General features: G+C 37.4%; 1 protein-coding gene across 1 annotated transcript in view; it reads left to right on the forward strand.

Annotated features, from left to right (window-relative positions):
- The first annotated feature begins 659 nt into the window (after positions 1 to 659).
- The window catches only part of LOC145629089 (protein GLUTELIN PRECURSOR ACCUMULATION 3-like), a 33,227-nt gene continuing 13,311 nt past the window's right edge, over positions 660 to 20,575 (forward strand). Inside the window, exons 1-9 of the mRNA XM_081681582.1 lie at positions 660 to 784; positions 901 to 998; positions 16,078 to 16,216; positions 16,292 to 16,320; positions 16,447 to 16,543; positions 16,614 to 16,669; positions 16,780 to 16,887; positions 18,131 to 18,184; positions 19,383 to 19,474. Of these exons, the coding sequence (XP_081537708.1) occupies positions 705 to 784; positions 901 to 998; positions 16,078 to 16,216; positions 16,292 to 16,320; positions 16,447 to 16,543; positions 16,614 to 16,669; positions 16,780 to 16,887; positions 18,131 to 18,184; positions 19,383 to 19,474 (753 nt within the window). The 5' untranslated portion in view covers positions 660 to 704. The remainder of the gene's footprint in view (positions 785 to 900; positions 999 to 16,077; positions 16,217 to 16,291; positions 16,321 to 16,446; positions 16,544 to 16,613; positions 16,670 to 16,779; positions 16,888 to 18,130; positions 18,185 to 19,382; positions 19,475 to 20,575) is intronic.

Consider the following 20,575-nt stretch of genomic DNA (forward strand, 5'->3'; position numbering starts at 1 on the left):
GTAGTATTGGAAAGTATATATTTATTATAAAAAAATTAAATCAATATTTATGTTAGGAAATCATAAAAATCTTATGCATGTATAGAAACTTGTTTTATTGTTTGAAGTTTAACAAAAATAACTATGCTTGAATATGTAAACAGTAATTATATAGATATATTTTATACTTAAGATAAGCCAATGAGAGAGTGACATTTGTCATCCTCACATTGAGGCGCTTGTCTTTTAGTATAATATATAGATAGATGTGAATGCTCCAATAAAGTCTAAAATATTGCGTGTTTGAACTTATCTATTTAAATATGTCTAAAACCGAGTAATTTTATATATCGAACTATTGCTTTACTTTTATTTATTTTTTTTAATTTAATTTGATACATATAACTAATTTTTTTTTTTTTAAAAAAAAAAAACTAATTTAAAATGATTTTTTTAAAATTTATTACCGTGCATGGCACGAGACTTAAAACTAGTACTTTTATATAACAAAATTCCAAAAAACAGAAAACTACAGCAACGCCAAACGAACACTAAAGGGTATATGGTGAAAAACCATTATTACCGAAACTACAAAAATTGTTACTCGGTACATCTTAATTTTCAAGGATACCCACCCGATTTACTAGAACGAATACAAAATTGTAATATCTTAATGATTATTGAATTTAATTAGATCTTATATAAGCAAAACGCTGAAAGCAAAAATGAGTAGAGAGAAAGATATGCATTACTGGATTCGAGCTTCTTCTGCTGATTTTGCAGGCACTCTCCCTCATGCCCGGAGGTACATTCTTATTCATTTTTCATCAAATTAAACAACAACTTTGAATTCTCTCTTTTTGTTTTGTTTTGGCATTTCAATTAATGGATTCTGGATTTTGGGTTGTTGAATATGATCAGTGGGCATAGTGCTGTGAATATTGGGAAATCGAAAGTCGTGATTTTTGGAGGTTTGGTTGATAAACGCTTCCTCAATGATATCACTGTCTATGATGCTGGTACTCTCTTTTTCTCTTCGCTTTTGATTGTTACAACAAATTTTTATACTGTTATTGGGTGTTATTTTTTTTTATACATGCTGTAAGTTTGGGATTTAGTCCGTGGTATTGTAATCAGATGCTTGTTTTCTTCAATGATTATGCAAATTTTGTGAGAATTTTGTTACGACTGACTTTTTATTTAATGTGGCCAATTAGAGTAGGATGAAGGGTGTATTATTGTTACTAAAGATCTGACCTCAGGATTATAAGTTAGATACGGAGCTTGAGTAATCGATTTTTTTATGCTAGCAATAATCCTAAGGTTAGATCTGTAGCCCCAAGCGCGCCTTTTCAAAAATTGGGGAAGAGATTCGATGAACATGTTTTTTGTCGAAACTGATTGCTATCCAATGGTATGTTAAGGTTTTGAGAATTAATTATGAACATTTACGATATATAAAGATTAGCGGTGTTAAGTTGAGGATAGTAAAAGAGAAAAGAGATGGGATATCGGGATATTTGAAAAAGTTATGTTTGTCTTGCTTATTAAATTAGTATTATGATGTTGAAGTCTTTGGAAGCTTCTAATGATCTTGGGTTGGTAATGAGAGTGCTCCATACGTAGCTATCGTAGCCCATAGGCCTATGGTTGAGCTTGAAGGCAAAGGGTAGTGAACAGGTTTAACGTGGGTTTAATATTTTCTTGCTAAACTCAACAATTTTGGGTTTTATGTTGCAAGGTGTGGGTCTTTATATGTCCTTGCTTATATAGATAGCCTACATGTTGTCATTGATGAATAAAAGTTAAAGAGTCGAAAGTATCAGCTCTCACAATTAGCAACCGCTCTACTTTCTAGTTAGCAATCAGAATTGAAGCCTAATGTAAAATTCAAATGAGGTGATTGGAATTGGAACTTTTGAAGTGGAAGCTTTTGTTTTTTGGCCTTCATTTGGTTCATGTCTGATATTGATTGGGGCTTTATTTCGATGTCCAGTTGGTAAGTAGGTCATTTGCAGTTGTGTTGATGATAATGCCAAACATTGCTAAGCAGCCTAAACATTAAACTAACCTACTCAGCTGTGTAATTATGTGGGTCAAAAAATTCTCTATCAACTGCCATGTGCCAAGCCAAAGTGCTGTGAGTTTGTTATTTTAGTGCTTTGAAATCACCATAGTATCTATATAGTTCAGTTAAAAGAAAAATGTATTGATACAATTCAAAATATCAGTCATGCGTAAGAAAAAAATCAACCCAAATTTTTAGTCATATATAGGTAATTAACTAAACACTGATAATTTCTACAGTAATCAGCAAATTTCACGATATGGTTCTAATCATATAGTTGTATTAAGTCATATTATTCCCAGCAATAATTATGGAAAACATTTACATGCTCTGAAAATATGCAAGCAACACTCTCACTTTCATTAGAACATTTTCAGTGAATTTAAGCTCATAAGCTACATTTTGCATTGTATTGTTCAATTTGGTTTGGACATAATATTCGTACGAGTTCTAATTTGTTGCTTTTCACTATCCAAATGAAGCTGCATTCAATTTTGAACATCCCAGCAGTGACCCTATTCTGACCTCATGGTTGTTATGTTGATGTCTCGAATTGGTAGTGAAATGGTTCAAAGCATTGGATTTCCATAGCATTAATTTACAAATAAGTGATATTTCTGTCTTGTAGTCAGCACTCACCAGCAAGAATGGAATCCTTGTTTTGAAATCAATATATTGCATTATACTATTAATAAGTTGATTTCAATTAGAGGGGAAAGCTTGAGTTTTTGGTGCCGTTGAATCTACAAACCCGGATGTGTTTCCGATTTTCCTTAATATTACCCACCAAGACCATAGGTTTCTCTGCTGATATGTTGATCTTGGTTGCATTTTATCTTCCAAGTTTTCACCTTTACGAAGATGTTTTCCTGCATTAATAAACTTATCTAAGGCATCTAGCAAGAAAAGGCTGTACTTCATTCCTAGTAAACTGTAGCTCTTCCGGATTTATGAGCATTAAAGTAAACTTTTTGTATTGATATGATGCTCCAAAGAATAGGTGTTTTCATGCTCAGGTTCGCAGTACATGACTCCACAATGAAATTTCCATTGAAGGAGTAAAGTAACATAAAAAAGAATTGTGTCCTAAGAGGGTCCACTCCAATGTTCACCTCCTAAATGCTTATTTACCTTCTTGGCCATTGAGGAAGAGCCATTCTCTTTCCAATAAGATTTGTGAATGCACATTTGTATAATTACTCGGGTGACGTAAATGTTCCCTTTAGAGATTAAACTGAGTGAAAATGATGCTCGTTTAAGCTATCAAGACAAATGTGTTAGCATAAAAAATATGTCAAAGTGCTTAATTTACCCCCCTTTCTTCTATCCTTTCTTTCTCTAACTTTCCTCTTTTGCATCATTTGGCAATTCCCTTTGACACTTCTAGTGATCATCCATGGTCATTAATTACAACTTCGTATTGTTTTTTGTTGGACAATAACGTGTGATTGTGACCTTAAATTAATGATGAAACACTTCACCATTCTATTGCAATCACCTTTAGATTTGATTCCCTAGCTAGGATAATCAATTGTGTTATTCCTTTGCCTTTGGAAAGACTTTAGTTCTTCTCCCTTCGTTGAAGTAGTTTAGTGTGAATTATTTGTGAGTACACTTAGTTGTTTTTGATGTTGCTTGCGAGGACACAAAGGATGTTGCAATTCTAATGAGGTAGCAATAATAAAGTTAAGATGAGTTTAGTAGAGATGCCTATGTTGACATCAATGATGGATGTGTAGGAAAACCTTAAGGGATAAATAAGGGATGTGGTTTAAAAGAAAGTTGGTGCTGCAAATACTGATACTTATATAAGGGAAACATGGCTTTGTCAATTTTTGGTATGCGAGATGTTTCGGTAAGGAACTTATAATACTAGGATAATGGAGATTTCAAATGGAGTAAAGGGAGGCTAAAGATGATTTAAATAAAGGGTGTTATGAATGAGAAGAAATTGGGTTTGCTAGGAGTATACACACTAGATAGTAGTGAATGAAGAAAGATTTGTGTATGACTACATGAGATAAATTCTTGGTTCATGAAGTTCCATCCTTTTGAGAATAAGGCTATGGTATTGTTGTTGGTTGCATGCTTGCGACAACATTTGAGTTTAAGCCTTAAGTCAAATGTGGCATTATCTGTTCCTTAGAGCTCTTCAATTGGCACAATGTATACTACTTTTCTAGCTTAGTTACATAATTTTCATCACATGTACTACCTTGTTGCAGTTATCTAATTTTGTTTATCATTCCGTTTATACTAGGAGTAAATCTCTGATATATAGATGAAAAACAAGAGTAGAAGACCAAGTATAAGAATTTGGAAAGATAAGAACTACAAAGTAACTGCTACTAGATTGTGATATAAATGCTATAAAATCATTAGCTAAGTATGCTTACCTTAATTTAGACAAGAAAGTGAATATATTTTCTGAAAGATTATCTTGAAGGCCTTGACCTTTATTTATACACTCCACTAGACCTGGCAAATGGGTCATTCGGGTCGGGTTTGGGTCGCTAATGTTCGGGTCAGGTATGGGTTGGGTCGGGTCAATTCGAGTTTCGGGTTAGGTATCGGGTCGATTTCAGATCGGGTCAATTTTGATTCGGGTATGTTTGGGTCGGGTCAATTTCGGGTCAAATATGTTCGGGTTAGGTCAAAATCAATTGTTTCATTTGTGAATCAGGCTCAATCAATAATTTTATACGGAGTATATATTTTGTTATTGTTATAATAAAAACTATCAATTCACTTTATGAGCTTAGTTACGGTTGAATATGAACAATTTCAGTTATTTTTGGTAAAAGACATTTTTTTTTTTTAACACAAAAGGAAACTACTATATTATATCATAAAGCTCCTGATGAAACAGTCCATCAGGGCAAAAAAAGACCAAGCAGAAGACTGGTCAAGAAGCACCAACATAGGATAGTTTGGTTTACAGACAGTAAGGTAAAATAAACAAACTAGCTTAAGAGACAGGAAGATAAAGTTCAATAAAAGCCGACAGTACTTAAAATCATTCTTCAGAAGACTGGAGTGAGGAAAATCAGTAACTGAGATGATCTTAGCATCAAGGAGACTAGGCTGCCATATCAGGGATCTCTGCTGCATATATGTCGAAGCAATCAGCTGGAGGATAAGTGAAAGGAACAGATTCTCCAGCCTTGAATTTATTCCTTCCCATGTGAGCTAACCTGTCAGCAACTTCATTAACAACCCTCCTTGCATGAAAAACCTGGACTGTCCATTGCCTTTCCAAAAGGGAAGCAACATCCCTTATTATATTACCCAAATCCCCATCTTCAAATGCCTTTGGATCCTTGAGCATTTTAGTGAGAGCATCAGCATCGGTTTCTAGCTCCAAAAACTTAATGCCTTTACTCCATGCCTTCAAAAGACCTTCACGAATGGCCATGAGCTCAGCAGCAGCTGAAGAAAGAGCATTGAACCTCATTGCGTAACCAATAACCCAAAGACCTTTCTCACATCTGATAACACCACCCCCACCTGCATTGTCCACACTGATCCAAGAGCCATCGGTGTTCAACTTATGATACCCCTTTTGGGGAGGAGCCCACCTTCTAATAGACTGATTTGAGGATGAAGCAGATTTCTCCAAGAAGCCCTGAGATAATTGCATAGTATATTGATAATCCACCAAGAATTTGTTAAAAGTGGACTGGATTAGCAACATTTTCTGCTAAAAAATAGCCATATTCCTAGCTGACCAAATATGCCAAATAGCTACAGAGAAAACCTTCTTCCAACTACCACAACTTCCAAAGTTAAAAGCCAACCAATCCGTGAAATTGCTATTATAAAACTTTTGCAAATCTATTTTGAGATAGGCAAAATGTTGAAAGATTAGAGACCAAAAGGCAGAAGAATTGGGGCAATCTCTAAAGACATGTAAGGAGTCCTCCAAAGGATGTTCACATCTCATGCACATAGGATCGAAGAAGCTTATTTTTTTTCTAAGAATAGAGCCCACAGGAAGAATATCTCTAACTAAATTCCAAAGTAACATTTTATACTTGTAGGGGCAATTTATTTTCCACAAATTTTTCCAAGAGAAATTACAAAGAAAAGAAGAGTTGAGGTTATTTGGAGGAAGAGTGGAATTGTAGGCAGATTTGATAGTGAAAGAACCCGATTTGTCTAAAGTCCATTGAAGCCTATCCTTAATATGAACAAGTTTAGGAAGGGGATAGGCAAGAATCATGGAACAAAGAGAAGGAGGAATTATATGTGAACAACATCATTTAAATACCACTCATTATTTCTAATTATGTTAGAGACACGCCAATGACCTTTAGAATTTGGAATTGAAATATTAGTAAGAAGGTACAAGGGACAATCGCCAATCCAATGATGATACCAAAGTGAAGTATCATTTCCATCCCCTATATTGATAATTATCCCTTTCTTCAAAATTTCCCTCCCTGCTAAATTATCTTTCCAAATTATAGAGTTAGAAGGTTTAGCATCATAATCCATGAAATTAGTAAAAGACATTTTAAATTCAATTATTAGGTAATTTTAGTTTGGGACATTTCGGGTATCGGGTTTGTTGGGGTCAAACACTTGGGGTCAATTTTAGGTTGGGTCAATTTCGGGTCGGGTCCGTTTGAGTGTCGGGTCAGGATCAGATCAACCCCATTTTCGGGTTGGATATGGGTCGGGTCAGATCAATTTTGGATTTCGAGTCATTTTCGGGACAATGTTTTTGGGTCAATTTCGGGTCATAGGTCGGGTCATAGGACTGGGTCAGGATTGTCGGGTCTACTCTCCATGGTAAAAATCCTAAATGCCCTGAAACTTCTTGCTCAAGGCAAAGCCTAACAGAATTACGGTGTGTTTCTCTCTCTACTATTCTATTGGTGCTTAGCAATTTAGCATTAGTAAACTGGATGGGTGGCTTGGACTGAGGCTGGTGCATTACGCAGTCGTTCTTGCATCTTTATTTTCAAATAAGTCAAAGAACACAAATTCCTCCTCTTTTGAACTATCATACTATAAATAAGCATTTCATATGAACATAAGGGTTGCATTCTTAATATCATCCATATCTTTCTGTATAAAAGACCCACTATATTTCCAAGGAACTTTTGGATCCATGTCTCCTTCAAATTTGGACAGATTATGGAGTTTGGTATCTTTGTCACACATTCTTCAGTTTGATGCCTTAGAGAAGGTAGTTGATGACATCTGGGAAAACCACCAACCACTATCCTTTTGTTATTTCCTCAAAAAATCCGACCAACTGTTTCATCTTGAATTTTATGGTGTTGAGTTGTTCAACAACTATATGTCTATACCCAAATATATACCAAGGTCTCTCTATTTATGTCCATTGTCTGCCATTATCCTTATGCAAAGGTGAATTTCAGTCAGCATTGTGTAATAGACTAACGATTGACTAATTTTACTCACACAAAGAAGACAGAAAATTAAAGAGAGAGGTTGAATCTTCGATGAAAGGCAAGGGGTTTGTACAAGCCTGGAACTTTAGGTTGCCAATCTCTATTAGTGACTTTAGGTCACTACTCTCAAAATAGTGACTTGAAGTCACAACTCTCCCAAGGATTCACTCCAAAAATATGCCTGACTTTTCCTTTCCCCTCTCTCTCTACTAATAATAAAACTAAAGGCTGATAACCTAAATACCTATTAATACTAGACTACCCAGAATGCCCCTCAGATTAGTTTATTACACAATGGGCTCCCTAGGAAAAAAAAGTGAAGAAAAAAAAAGTAAATGAATCGTGTTACTACCTACCTAATTGGGCTAATTCTGTTAGAGGCATAACTGAACAACCCAGCTAATATTCCCTACAAAAGTATCAGTTTCAGTTTGAGGAATTTTTTTCTTTCTTTAAGAATAGCTTTTTCTCTTTGTGATCCTGGCAAGTCATGTATCTTTTGGAACCAGTGTGTTTAATAATGCATCTGCATCGTTGAGGCATAAGGGGTGAATGGGTGATTGCTATTAAGAGTCCTCAAGGTGCATCAGGTACAAGCAAAACACCTCTTGGTACTTATTATTTTAATTTATTGTAGCTCTATAAAAGAATTCATGAAGCCTAGTGCTCATATAACACTTGGTATGGTATTATAATTTGTTCTTATGAAAACCTTAGTGATTTGATGATACTTTATTCAATATATGATTGGGTTTTGTTTCTAGAGAGAGAAACTCTTGCTTCTCTCTAACCCAATGGAGAATGATTCGGTGGTTGCCTTCATCGGATTCGTTCTCCAAAAGGTTAGATTGTAGAAGTAGGTTTCTTTGTTCTTCAATTTCTTAAAAATAAACAATCCCTAAGAGCTTTTTGGAATTCTCGGATTTTTCTTCGACCTTTTGGGTTCCTCGCTCAAGGCTGAAGAAGGGTCAGAGTTCGTTGTTCCGGCAACGGTATTGGTAGATTCGGCTGCTGGATGGTGTTTCGGGGTTAATCGAGTTCCCAGCAGTCGGAAATTGCTGAAGGTTTGTTTTATCAATTGTTGGGCTGATTCCGGGTATTTTGGGGCTTCGATTTTTTAAATCAAACCCCCGATTTTCTGGGTTTTTTCGCTCAAGGTTGATGGTGTGTGGGGTGCGTTCGGCGAGTTTCGACTGTTGATTTTTGGGCGAATTGGCCGCTGGAAGGTGGTTCAAGTCTATCCGGGTTCCTTCTTCGATTCTGCTCAAGATTGAAGAAGGGTCTCAGTGTGTTGTTCCGGTGGTGTTTTGGTTGAATCGGTGGCTGGGTGGTGTTTCGGGTCAATTCTTTTTCCCAGCAGCCGGTTATTGTAAGTGTTGATTTTCCTTCGTTAGCTATTTCGGGTTTTTGGGGCTTTGGATTTCCAATTCAAATCCTCGATTTTCTGGGTTTTCGTTCATCGATTGGTGTCGGTTTCTGAGCTAGTCCGCCGGTGGTTGGTTTTCTTTTCTATTCTTTTTTGCTGGTGGTGGCCTAATTCAGTGGGTTTTGGGGCGCGTTTTGAGGTGGTATGCGAGTTTGCAGGCTCGTTGTTCGGCGAGTTTGCAAGTTCGTCGGCCGTCTCTCTCTCCCCTGTTTGGTGTTGTTGTCGGGGCTTTGCTGTGATTTCTGGGTTCAACCTTTCTCCGGAGCTTTTCTGGTTGCGGGATGGGATTGCTGCTTGGAGGTTGACTTTGAGGTTGGTGGCAGCTCCCATTAATTGCAGCCCCTGGTGTTCTTCAATTGTAAAAGGATGGTTGAATAGTTATTATTTACCTCCCTTTTACTATCTTTGTTAAAATGGAAATTGCTTATTTGAGTGTTTCTACGGTCTAGATGTATTGTGTTACATTTTTCAGCTTAGGCTTCCTAGTGATTAGTGTTGTTGGGTGATGGTTCATGGTAACGATTCTTTATCCTGTTTTGTATTGTATGCTTGCCGTGCTGTCGTCCTAGCAGGTTGGTTTCTGGGTTGTTATTTAGCTGTGATATTATGATTATGTCGATTGATGGTGGATAGTGGAGGTTGGTTGTCATGATTAAGTCTGGGTCTTGTTAGCTTGCTTGGTGTGTAGTGGGTTGAGGCCCGTTTTTAGTGCTGTCACCAAGCATGAGGTGCTAGTTGATGGCCTGGTTTGTATGGTGGGTGTTTCTCCTATTGCTACCTTGTTTCTTGCTTCTGTCTGGACTTCTTTTTATGCCTCTTCTTTTGTGGTAGTTGCTGGCCTATCTTTTCCTCGGCATCTTATGCTTTTCTTCTTTGCTTGAGGCCCTTGTGTTTGTGATGTTGGTTGATGGTTCATGGCTACGATCCTTTGTCCTGTTTTGTATTGCATGTATGCTATTGTTCTGTCCTGGCATACTGACTATGGGTTTATTACCAAGCTGTTTTTATGGTGATGCTGTTGGAAGGTGTTTTTCTTTGTTTTTTTTGGTGGAGGTTGGCTCATGGTTGAAGCTTGGTCATTTTAGCTTCCCTGGTATGTAGTGGGATGAAGCCTGTTTTTAGTGCTGTCTCCTAGCATGAGGTGCAGTTGATGGCTTGGATTGTATGGTGGGTGGTATCCTTCTTTCTACCTTGGCTCTTGCTTTTGTCCAAGACTCCTTCTTTGCCTCCTTTGTTGTGGTGGTTGTTGATCTACCTCTATCCAGGCATCTTGTGCTATTATGTTTTTCTTGAGCCTCCTTGTGTTTGTGCTGCTAGCTGATGGTTCATGGCTGCGATCTTTTGTTTTGGTTTGTACTGCATGTATGCTATTGTTCTATCTTGGCAGGATGACTATGGGGTGTTATCAAGCTGTTTTATGGTGATGCTGGTGGTGGTCTATTCTTTGTTGTTGTTTTGGTGTGGTGGAAGTTGGTTGTCATGGGTGAGTCATGGTTATTCTAGCTTGCTTGGTGTGTAGTAGGTTGATGCCCTATTTTTAATGATGTCTCCTAGTATGAGGTACTAGTTGATGGCCTGGATTGTATGGTGGGTGATATTCCTATTGCTACCTTGTTTGCTGGTTCTTCCAGGACTCCTTCTTTTGCCTCTTCCGCTGTGGTATCTGTTGATTTTCTTTATCGTGACATCTTGTGCTTCTCTGTCTTGCTTGGGCTTCCTTATGTTTGTGCTGCTGGCTGGTGGTTCATGGCTGCGATCTTTTGTCCTGGATTGTACTGCATGCATGCTGTTGTTCTGTCCTGGTAGGCTGACTGTGGGATTGTTATCAACTGGGTTTTATGATGATGTAGGTGGATGGTGTATGCTTTCAAGCTAAGCCAATGCTTTTTATACTCACCTTTTTTGTTATCTTTGGTTGTTTGGGTTTTTTACCCACTTTTGGTCGTAGCTTCGGTTTCCTCTCCCTTTGTTAGTTAGAGGTTCCGTAGTTGTCATCTTTGTTTTGCCTTCGGGCTTTGGTTTTGTTGCTTCTTTGGCCCAAAGGGCATGTACTGAACTTTCATTTCTTGTAGTTGCTACTTTTATGGGTAGTAACTCTTTACTTTTGGTAATAAAATTCTTTATTTACCAAAAAAAAAAAAAAATGTTTTATAGCTGGGAATCTCAATTTTCTTTTTTTAATTTTTTTGGTAAGTAATTGTATTAATAACACAAACTGTACAAAATGTACAAAATACAAGAGCCTAAAACAGGCCACTCAAAACTACACAAGAGCAAAAGCTCAAACAAACACCTAAGAACCTGAAAATTCCCAACCACCTTCTAGGAAGGGTGCTGGAAAAAGAACAGGAACTTCTTCTGTACCTTCTTGTCAATTCACTGAGTGGTTCATCTTCTGCTTACATTAAAGACAAAAAAACAAATTACAAGACAATTCTAAACTTAAAAAGCCATTTACAATCTTCTGTCTTCCATTTTGAATCAATAAGTTGCTGAGCTCTTCCCCAAACCTCTCTTCTGAGTGCTCTTACTAAAGCATTTGGGTGCAGAACAGCATGAGACATGATTCCTAGCAAGCCATATATGGTATATAACAGCAGTCAAAGAAGCCAGAAAAAAACTGCTCTGAATCTTATTTCTTCCAAGCTTTTTCCAAAGCTTCCACGCCATACCAATATTAGCATTATGCACATCAACATCCAACCAACTGCAGACATTAGTCAAACATCTTTTACTATATCTGCAATAAAAGAACAAATGATTTACAGATTCATTCTCCACACAGAAGACAAAGATCATCAGACTAAACCCTAAATTGTAACAGTTTATCTCTTGTCTTAAGCCTGCTAGCATAGCCAACCATACCACAAAAGAATGCTTAGGTACATTATACTTATTCCAAACCCACTCACTCTAAGGAACTTTTTCCATGCTGCCTTGCAACCACTTATAGCAAACAAAACCTTTCTGGAGTTCATCTTTAACCTTACACATCAATTTCCAGCCCCACCCAACATCTTTCTTTGGAACATATTGCCACCAATCCTGTTCCTTTAGATACACTGAGTGTACCCATTCAACCCATAAAGAGTATGTTTTCTTGGCTATTTTCCAGACATAAATTCCCAAAGCTGCCTTGTTCCAGACTAAACAGTTTCTAACACCTAAACCACCAGCAAATTTAGGTCTACAGGCCCAAGCCAAGGGTGGAGCTCTACTCAGACTGCATTGCCATCCCACAAAAAAGCTCCGGAAAGAGCATAACAATTTTAGGTATAAGAAGGCATTGAGCCCAATATGTATGTAAACTCATGAGTACTGCATTTACCAAGGTAGCTTTAGCAATATAAGAAAGGTTTCTACTGCTCCAACATTGGATCTTATTGAGCATCTTATCAATTAGAGAATCATAATCTGTTACCCTCAAATACTTGTCATTCAAAGGAATTCCCAAATACCTAAAAGGCATAGTACCAATAACAATACCAGAAAACTGCAGAATTGCATCCCTGGTTTGATCCTGCACATTACCAAAGTAAACAGCTGTCTTATATGTATTCACCTGCAAGCCAGATCTTCTCTCAAAGGTCTTCAAAGCTCTTATTAAAAGCTTCACAGTATCTATATTCCCATAGGAGAACAACATCAAGTCATCTGCAAAAATAAGATGATTCAAGGCTAAATTCTCACACCTCTGATGATGCTTAAAGCCATTTTTCCTACCCACTTTCCTTAACATTCTAGTTAAATATTCCATGACAATCACAAAAAGTATAGGAGACATAGGATCTCCCTGTCTAACTCCTTTCCTTCCAGCAAAAAAACCTTGTGTAAGCCACTATTTATCATCAAAGAGAAGGAAGGAGTACATATACACTCCATTATCCAAGCAACAAATCTTGCAGGGAAACCAAAGCATCTAACATGTTCTTTATAAAATCCCAGCTTATAGAATCATAAGCCTTCATCTAGGGGGCTTTCTTTTATTGCTATAACTTTTAAGCATATCCTGGCACACCAAAATATTATCCAAAATAGACCTTCCAGCAACAAAACCACCTTGACAAGCATCTATTAAATCAAGTAGAACTTCCTTGAGTCTCTCACAAATGAGCTTTGAAATAACCTTGTACACAACATTACATCAAGCAATTGGTTTGAACTGAGTTACCTTGTTAGCATTATCAACTTTAGGAATCAAGGTTAAAGTAGTAGCATTTACTTGCTTCAAAAGCTTACCCTTAGCAAAGAAATTCAGGACAACTTTAGTAACGGCAATGCCAGTCACATCCCAGGAGCTTTATCATCTGCAAATTCTATCAATCTGCTCACTGCTCAAAATCCTTTTTGTATAACAGCTACAACACTACTACCCAAAAGAGACTTATAGTAATTCAGAAAAGCATCACAAACTTGCATAGGCTCAGAACTACAGTCCCATCCTCACTAACAATAGAATACGCACTATTCTAGATCCTTCTCTTTCTCAGAATGGCATGGAAAAAAGCAGTGTTCATATCCCCATCTTTCAACCAATGCACCTTAGCCTTCTGCTTCAAGAACTTATATCTAGCAGCATGAGCTTGAGTATACTCCTCCCTTGCCTGTTTCTCCTGCAAAATTAGCTCCTCATCCCTAGGATTACTATGCAGACTGAATATCTAGAAGTCCACACAAGTAAATCTGGTCAGATTGATATCCTTTATCCTTTTCTTAGTTTCAGTCAACTTCTTAACCAACTGAAACATGAATGTTAACGTTCGAAGCTTCCTTTACTCCATCCAAAAACCCAGGAGCATCAATCCACATGTTAAAGAACCTGAAAGGCTTTTTCATCTGTAAACCGCCATAAAAAAGCTTAATAACACATGGACAATGATCCATAAGGCCCTTGCAAATCAGGAAAGGTATCGAGACAATCATTGTTCACTAACACTCTATCAATTCTAGTGCTCACCCTATCAACTCCACCTTGCTTGTTATTCCAAGTATAGAACATGCTACCAGTTTGCCAATCAAACAACTCAACATCATTCAAACATTGCCTAAAAGGTTCTACTTCAGAGAGAGAGAGAGATAGCAGAACCCACCGTGAGGTTCAGAACATTATTGAAATCCCCACCAATCAACCAAGGATCAAGCACTCCTTTAGCAAGAAGCTTAATCTGCTCTCACAACTCCTTTATTTGAAGAGCCTCATTTAAACCATACACAAAAGTAACCTCAAACTGAATGCCTGTAGCTTTATGAACCACCTTACAGTGAATTAATTGCACTTCAACTCTAACCACCATAATATCAAAGATTTGAGGAAGCCAAATCACCCAAATTCTCCCATTTTTATGTTTACTGTAATTGGAACAAACTGACTAGTAACCTCCAACTCTACCAAGCACCTTACCAAAATTCCTATCCTTTACTTTTGTTTCAAGAAGCCCAAACAAGCTTATACTGTGCTGTCTTATGAACCATAAAACATCACTCATGCTAATCATGAACACACCTGATTCTTCTTGTACCCCAATTCAGATTCCTTGACTAGAACATCATCAAATTGATCAGACATTGCTCTGAATAGGCTTCTGACAGGTCTCCATTCCTCTTTTCTCTGAGCACCATACTTCTTTCCCTTAGGCTGCTGCTGTCCATTAGCCTGGTCCCTTAGCCTGCTGTTTCCTAGCTTGAACCTTATGGTTTGGACATTGGGGTTCTTCATGTCCAATACCCTTACACATTTAACAAATCTCAGGCTTCCATTCATAGACAACATTCTGCACCATAGTCATCCCTTTTTCATCAAGGAACTCAATGGTATTAGGAAACTCACCATTGAACTTCATCTCAACCATTAATCTAGCATACCCAAGCTTTTCTTTAGTGGCAGTAGCCTTGTCAGTTTGACAGGTTTACCCAATGCTGCAAGCTTCATTAGGGTGTTCTGACCAGTACTTAAGATCCAAGCCTGGCATTCTGATCCATATAGGCACCTCAGTCACTGCTCTTTAGCAAGATCCATATCTGCCATTGCTTAACAATCACAGGTTTTTTATCAAACAGAATAGGACCAGAATTCAATGCCTTCTCCCTACCCTCCACAGTTTTGAATCTTACCAAAACACCCCATTGGGATGCATCGAAATCCTATCAATACCAAATTTCCCCAAATTCTTCTCACAAAACCATTAATCATCGAAAAAAGTGGCTTAGCTCCAATGACATAGCAAACTAGATAGTTATCTGAATTTTCCCACCTCCATTGCATTCAACTGAAAGATTCATACCCTCATCCACATTTCTCTCAAACAAGCTCTCTCTCCAATTCAATCGAGAAACAGGCATATCCGGAAAACAGGGGATTGAAATTGGGTCAAATTTTCAGGAGTTTCAAACCTTGGAGAAACCTTATTCCTAGTACAATTAGGATCCTCAAGCATCATCAAGGAGTTGGATTATCAAAATCAACAGCACTACCACTACAATCAGCAGTTCTATCAACATCATCATCAATAAGTAAAGAAGACGAATGAAGTACCTTCAGCCATTGATTGAAGTCACCTTGATGCTGTTCATTCAGGGGTAACTTCCTTCACCGGAATCTCATTCTCCACCATTGAATCCAACCAGCTTTCCACTGAAATATCTTCCGAAGCCATGCTCTGTTCTACCCTTTTGGTGAAATTTCTCGTTCTGGGTCTTGAATCTTGCTTCGATTTCTACTTCTTTTTGGATTTTGAGCTTGAATTATTGCTTCCCTTCCCCTTCTTTTTCTTCGCCATTAAAATCGAGCTCAAAATCAAAGAACAAAAACGTGGGTTTCAAGCTATGGAAGACTTTCTCTCTCTAGACTTTCATGTAATTCACTTTAATTTGATTCAATTAGCTTTGTTGAATGCACGGAATCTCAATTTTCTCTTGCATTAATTGAGTGATGGGAAGAGATTGAAAGGTTCAGCTAAAAGTTGCCTTAAAATCATGCATAATCTTTAAATTCAAGGTGTTGGTACAATGTGATAGCTACATGGAGGAAGTATATTTTAAAATGTGGAATTTGGCATACTAGCATTCTTTTTATTTTTATTTATTTATTTTATCTGTACATGAGGCTTCTGTTATCATCTTATAAGGAATATTAGAATCTGCTGTTCTTGTTCTATTTTGACATTGTCTTTTCACTGATTCAGAGAAAAAGCTGTGGTTTCAGCCTGAGTGCACTGGTGGTGGTTCTGATGGACAGGTTGGTCCAAGCCCCAGGGCATTTCATGTAGCTGTTGCTATCGACTGCCATATGTTTATATTTGGTGGACGTTCGGGTGCCAAAAGGTTTGTGCACTTTGTTTTGTATTTCTAGCCCGGATTTTTCTTTATTCTTCTAACTGTTGAACATTTATATTTCAGGCTTGGTGACTTTTGGGTACTGGACACAGGTAACGTCTTTATAATCATTCTAGGATTCTTTGTTTGCATTAGTTATGTGACAACAGAGTTTGTATTCACTTTTTAAATTTTGTACTTCCTAAACATTTCCTAATGAAACTATTTAATTCAATCAGATATATGGCAATGGTCAGAATTGTCAGGTTTTGGTGACTTACCTCCGGCTCGAGATTTTGCTGCTGCTGCACCTATTGGAAATCAGAAGATTGTCATGTGCGTTTTAATATTTTGTTGATGTCCATTTGCCACTTAAGTGATGCCATTTTATCCTGCCTTATTGTAGGTGTGGTGGCTGGGATGGTAAAAAGTGGCTGTCAGACGTGTATGTTTTGGACACAAGTAATTCACTTTTCTGTGGCAATGGTTTTCCTCCCCAACATCTTTGGCTTGAGCTAATTTGTCAATATTTTTGTTGATGTTGGCATTATTGTGTTGTGTCACATGAACAGTATCTCTTGAGTGGACAGAGCTGTCAATCTCGGGAACAGTGCCTCCTGCTAGATGTGGTCATTCAGCAACGATGGTTGAGAAACGACTATTAGTTTACGGGGGAAGAGGTAACATCCATTATTCTCTTCATTTGCCTATGATATATACTCTCTTCTCAGGACTTCCTGTCTTTGAATAAGGTGAGAAAAAAAAAAATATTGCATGCCTGAGCAGACTAATATTTGTTCTTCTGAAGTTGTTGTAAACAAATAATAAAAAAAGGCAACCAATAAAATTTCAATATCAATTGTGATGTTAGGGTCTTAGGAGATCTTTTCTTGAAGATTTTAGTTTGTATTTATTTAAAGATTGTGTATTTTTCTATGAGGATTTTGTCCCTTGGCTTTATTCCTAAATCCTAATCACCGACCCTAAAAAACTTCATTTTTTTTTAAAAATTATAATTGTTTTGTAGATTTATTTTTTTTGTGTGGAGATTGAGCCTTTTTAGTTCTCTTATTTTGCTATGAGGTTTATGCTATTGAATTGTGGTTCAGTGAAGGCTTGCAATTATGTTACCGCACGTGTACTAACGATTAGGTAGTACATTGAGTCACTTCCAAATTGTGATTCAAATTGAACTTCTCTTTTCCTTGCTAACACTTAATGTTGGTATTTGCAATGCTTTAAAAAGTACCTAATTGGGTGAGCAAACCAATAAGAAAAAAAAAAAAAAAAGAAAGATAAGAAAAGAAAAGAAAAGCAGGGTACCTAGAATCAGAACCGAAACCGCTACGGAACTGTCGGTTCTGGAACCAAAGTCAGAGCCGGAGTTGGTGATTTTCATTTGGGGTGACAAAATGAGAGGGTTTCCATTTCGCAAATATTTGGGACCAAGACCGATTAGGTATCAGGTCAAAAGAGGTTCCAATACTCTAGGTACCATAACGGATAAAAATAGTATATATGCCCTAATCATAAAACAGTGAAAGCCCAACTTTCGCGTACCTGGAATCATAATTGATTTTTTTTTTCTTCCCAAAGTGAACAAATAAATAAGTAAATTTGCAGCGATTCAATAAGTCTTTTAAGTATTCCGGTTTCAATTTTGTCTAATGCAGCCGTTCCCTTGACAGCCTCATCACTATATCTATCTCAGTTTCTTTAAGGTCCCACTCTGACAATCCCTATCAATGATGCTTGTTGGAACATAATAAATGAATCAATAAAGAAAATCTTAGGACAAAAGTCAAAAAATTATCCTACTACCATATATTTATAGTACATTTGTCTTTTGTTCTTTAAAGATTCTTTTTGTAATTGCGTTTTGTTGGAGTTACTTTAGAATGCGTATTTATGAACATTTTGCAGGAAGCAGCGGAATTGTGGGGGATTTTTGGGCTTTAAAGGGAATCATTGAAGAAGGTAACTTGTTGATTATTCTTTTACTTCCCCAAATTGCAAGTGTCATGTGAGTTGTATCCATACATTGTTGCTAAGTAACTTCATAAAAGGGCATTTTATGAGGGGCCATAGAAGATAATCATATTTGAGTTTGTGGGACGGATGATTAACTAATTAAGCACGCCCTCTACCTTTATAGAGGCTAGTGCATTCTATTAGCGGACTTCTACCTTAATGTTATTAATTAAAAGGAATAAGCGGTGTTCAGTAATGCTTTATGTGATTCCTTCTAGAATTAGACATTTGTTTTTCTATTGTGTGTGCCAGTCTAAAAGTAATATTAGGTAACTTTAGTTTTATCTCTAGCATAGCTACATATACTTAAAGTCTTAAATTCATATTTTGGTAGATAAGGTAGTAATCATGGTATAAAAACAAGGCCGCGACGTCTTGGTTGGGCCGTTTTGTAAAGGAAATTCAATTGACTGAACCGAGATTGTCCGCATCAACAAGGGGTATTAAAAAACCCCGCAATTTTGTCCGAATCAAACATTTCAACCCTAAATCACCCCGCATTGAAAGTTACATCTATTATTTCACACAAAAGTTACTTTCTATTCACAGATATAGTGAAAGATTCCCCCATATCTCCCCACTAATGGCTCAAATCTTTAATTATGCTCCCCATATCACCTCACTAATGGCTCTAATCCTCTACTATCTTGAAATCAAATTTGCATCGAGACAACCGTGACATGGTCCGCGATCAACGCATCATAAGCGTTCCCCCGACACCGCAACCGTTACCGTGATCGTAACCGAAACCGCATTTTTGAACCATGGTAGTAATAAGCCCTTAGGGTTGTTATGGAATTACTGCTGAGGCCTCAAGTGAGTCTGGTGGGATTTGGGCATAGTAAAAGAAGGAAAGAGGTAGGGCCGTTGGGGTGAAGGAGAAGCTCCCCTATGCAGTTGTGCCTTTGATGGGAATTGTACTTGGTTATGAAGTAAACAAACCCGAGTTCTTTGCATTACCCTAAGCTAAGCTTGGTATTTATATTAGCTCATGCATCTAGATTAAGGTGATTTGCGATATTTCTGTATTTTTAAGTGAAATCTGATTGGATATGAATTATCTTATTGGCATCTCATGCATTAGTGCTTTAGATAACGGCATCGCTAAACTATTCCTGCTTTCTTTCTTTGTTGTGCAAGGAAGAAAATGAAACACCTGGTTGGACCCAACTGAAGCTTCCTGGTCAGGCACCTTCCTCCCGATGTGGTCATTCTGTCACATCCAGAGGGCACTACGTAAGTTCTGAGCTGGATGATTCTTTTCAATTTAATCTTGCTTTAAATTTTGAAGGGTAAAATTTAATATTTTTATTTCTTTGTTGTTGCATTCTTCTACGTAATAAAATTCCAAATAGTATCTTATAACAAAGATGTTTTGCTACCTTACAATAATTACCATTGTTTTAATTTACTTTCCTTTCCCCTTTTGCCAACTATTTACCCCATCCGCTAACTATTTACCACTTTTGCTAATAATTTATCCCTTTTGCTAACCATCATTATCTATTGTTTCTCTATCAAGTATTGCTTTTAACCCTTCCCCTACTTCATGATATTATGCCCCCTAAAATCTTATAATAATCTAATTTGATGGATGAATGGTGATCAATATATTAAGATGATTATTGTACTGATTGCCTACTTGCACTCTATCTCAATTTTTTTTTTTATATTTATGTTTATATTTATATTTATTATTGTTGTTGTTAGTGGGAAGCCGAGATATAATCTGGCCCCCACTCCTCTAGCTTTAGAAAACCCGATCCTAGTAAAGATATGAGCTGCAGCACGCGCCCCAATGTCCTGAGTCATCGAAAACTTTTGGATTCGCTTCAGCAATGCAACAACCTCTTTTCTATCTCCCCAAGAGAAGAGAAAGAGAGAGGAAGGAAGCCATATCCGATTGCTCGAGAATTGAATTCGTACTTGACCGCTTCTGATTGGCTGCATCGGTCACTACCCATCCATCCAGAAACAAAGTCAGAATGCCCAAACTATGTCAATGGAGAAGACCCTGTCAAGTAACACATCGCGACCACGATTCCATGAATAAAGTAACATTTGGCCCCGTCGTTCCCTCTAGATAACCCAATGTCCACCTCCTTTCTAGACCAATAGCAAACATCTAACAATGGTATCCCGAATAACAATGCTGATGTTTAATACCAACATAAGACACCGCGTGATCCCAGCAAAAGCCCTTGAACAAGTAGAGCACGACGTCGTGATAGAGAACTATGGAACACCCAACCGGTAGCACAACACACAACGATAAGTCTTGGCATTCATCGTTTGACCCAACCTCGAAATAGGGACCGCCCGAAGCCAAGTAGAGGT

The sequence above is a fragment of the Chenopodium album genome, chromosome 4, assembly GCF_948465745.1.
Source record: "Chenopodium album chromosome 4, dcCheAlbu1.1, whole genome shotgun sequence".
Lineage (NCBI taxonomy): Eukaryota > Viridiplantae > Streptophyta > Magnoliopsida > Caryophyllales > Amaranthaceae > Chenopodium > Chenopodium album.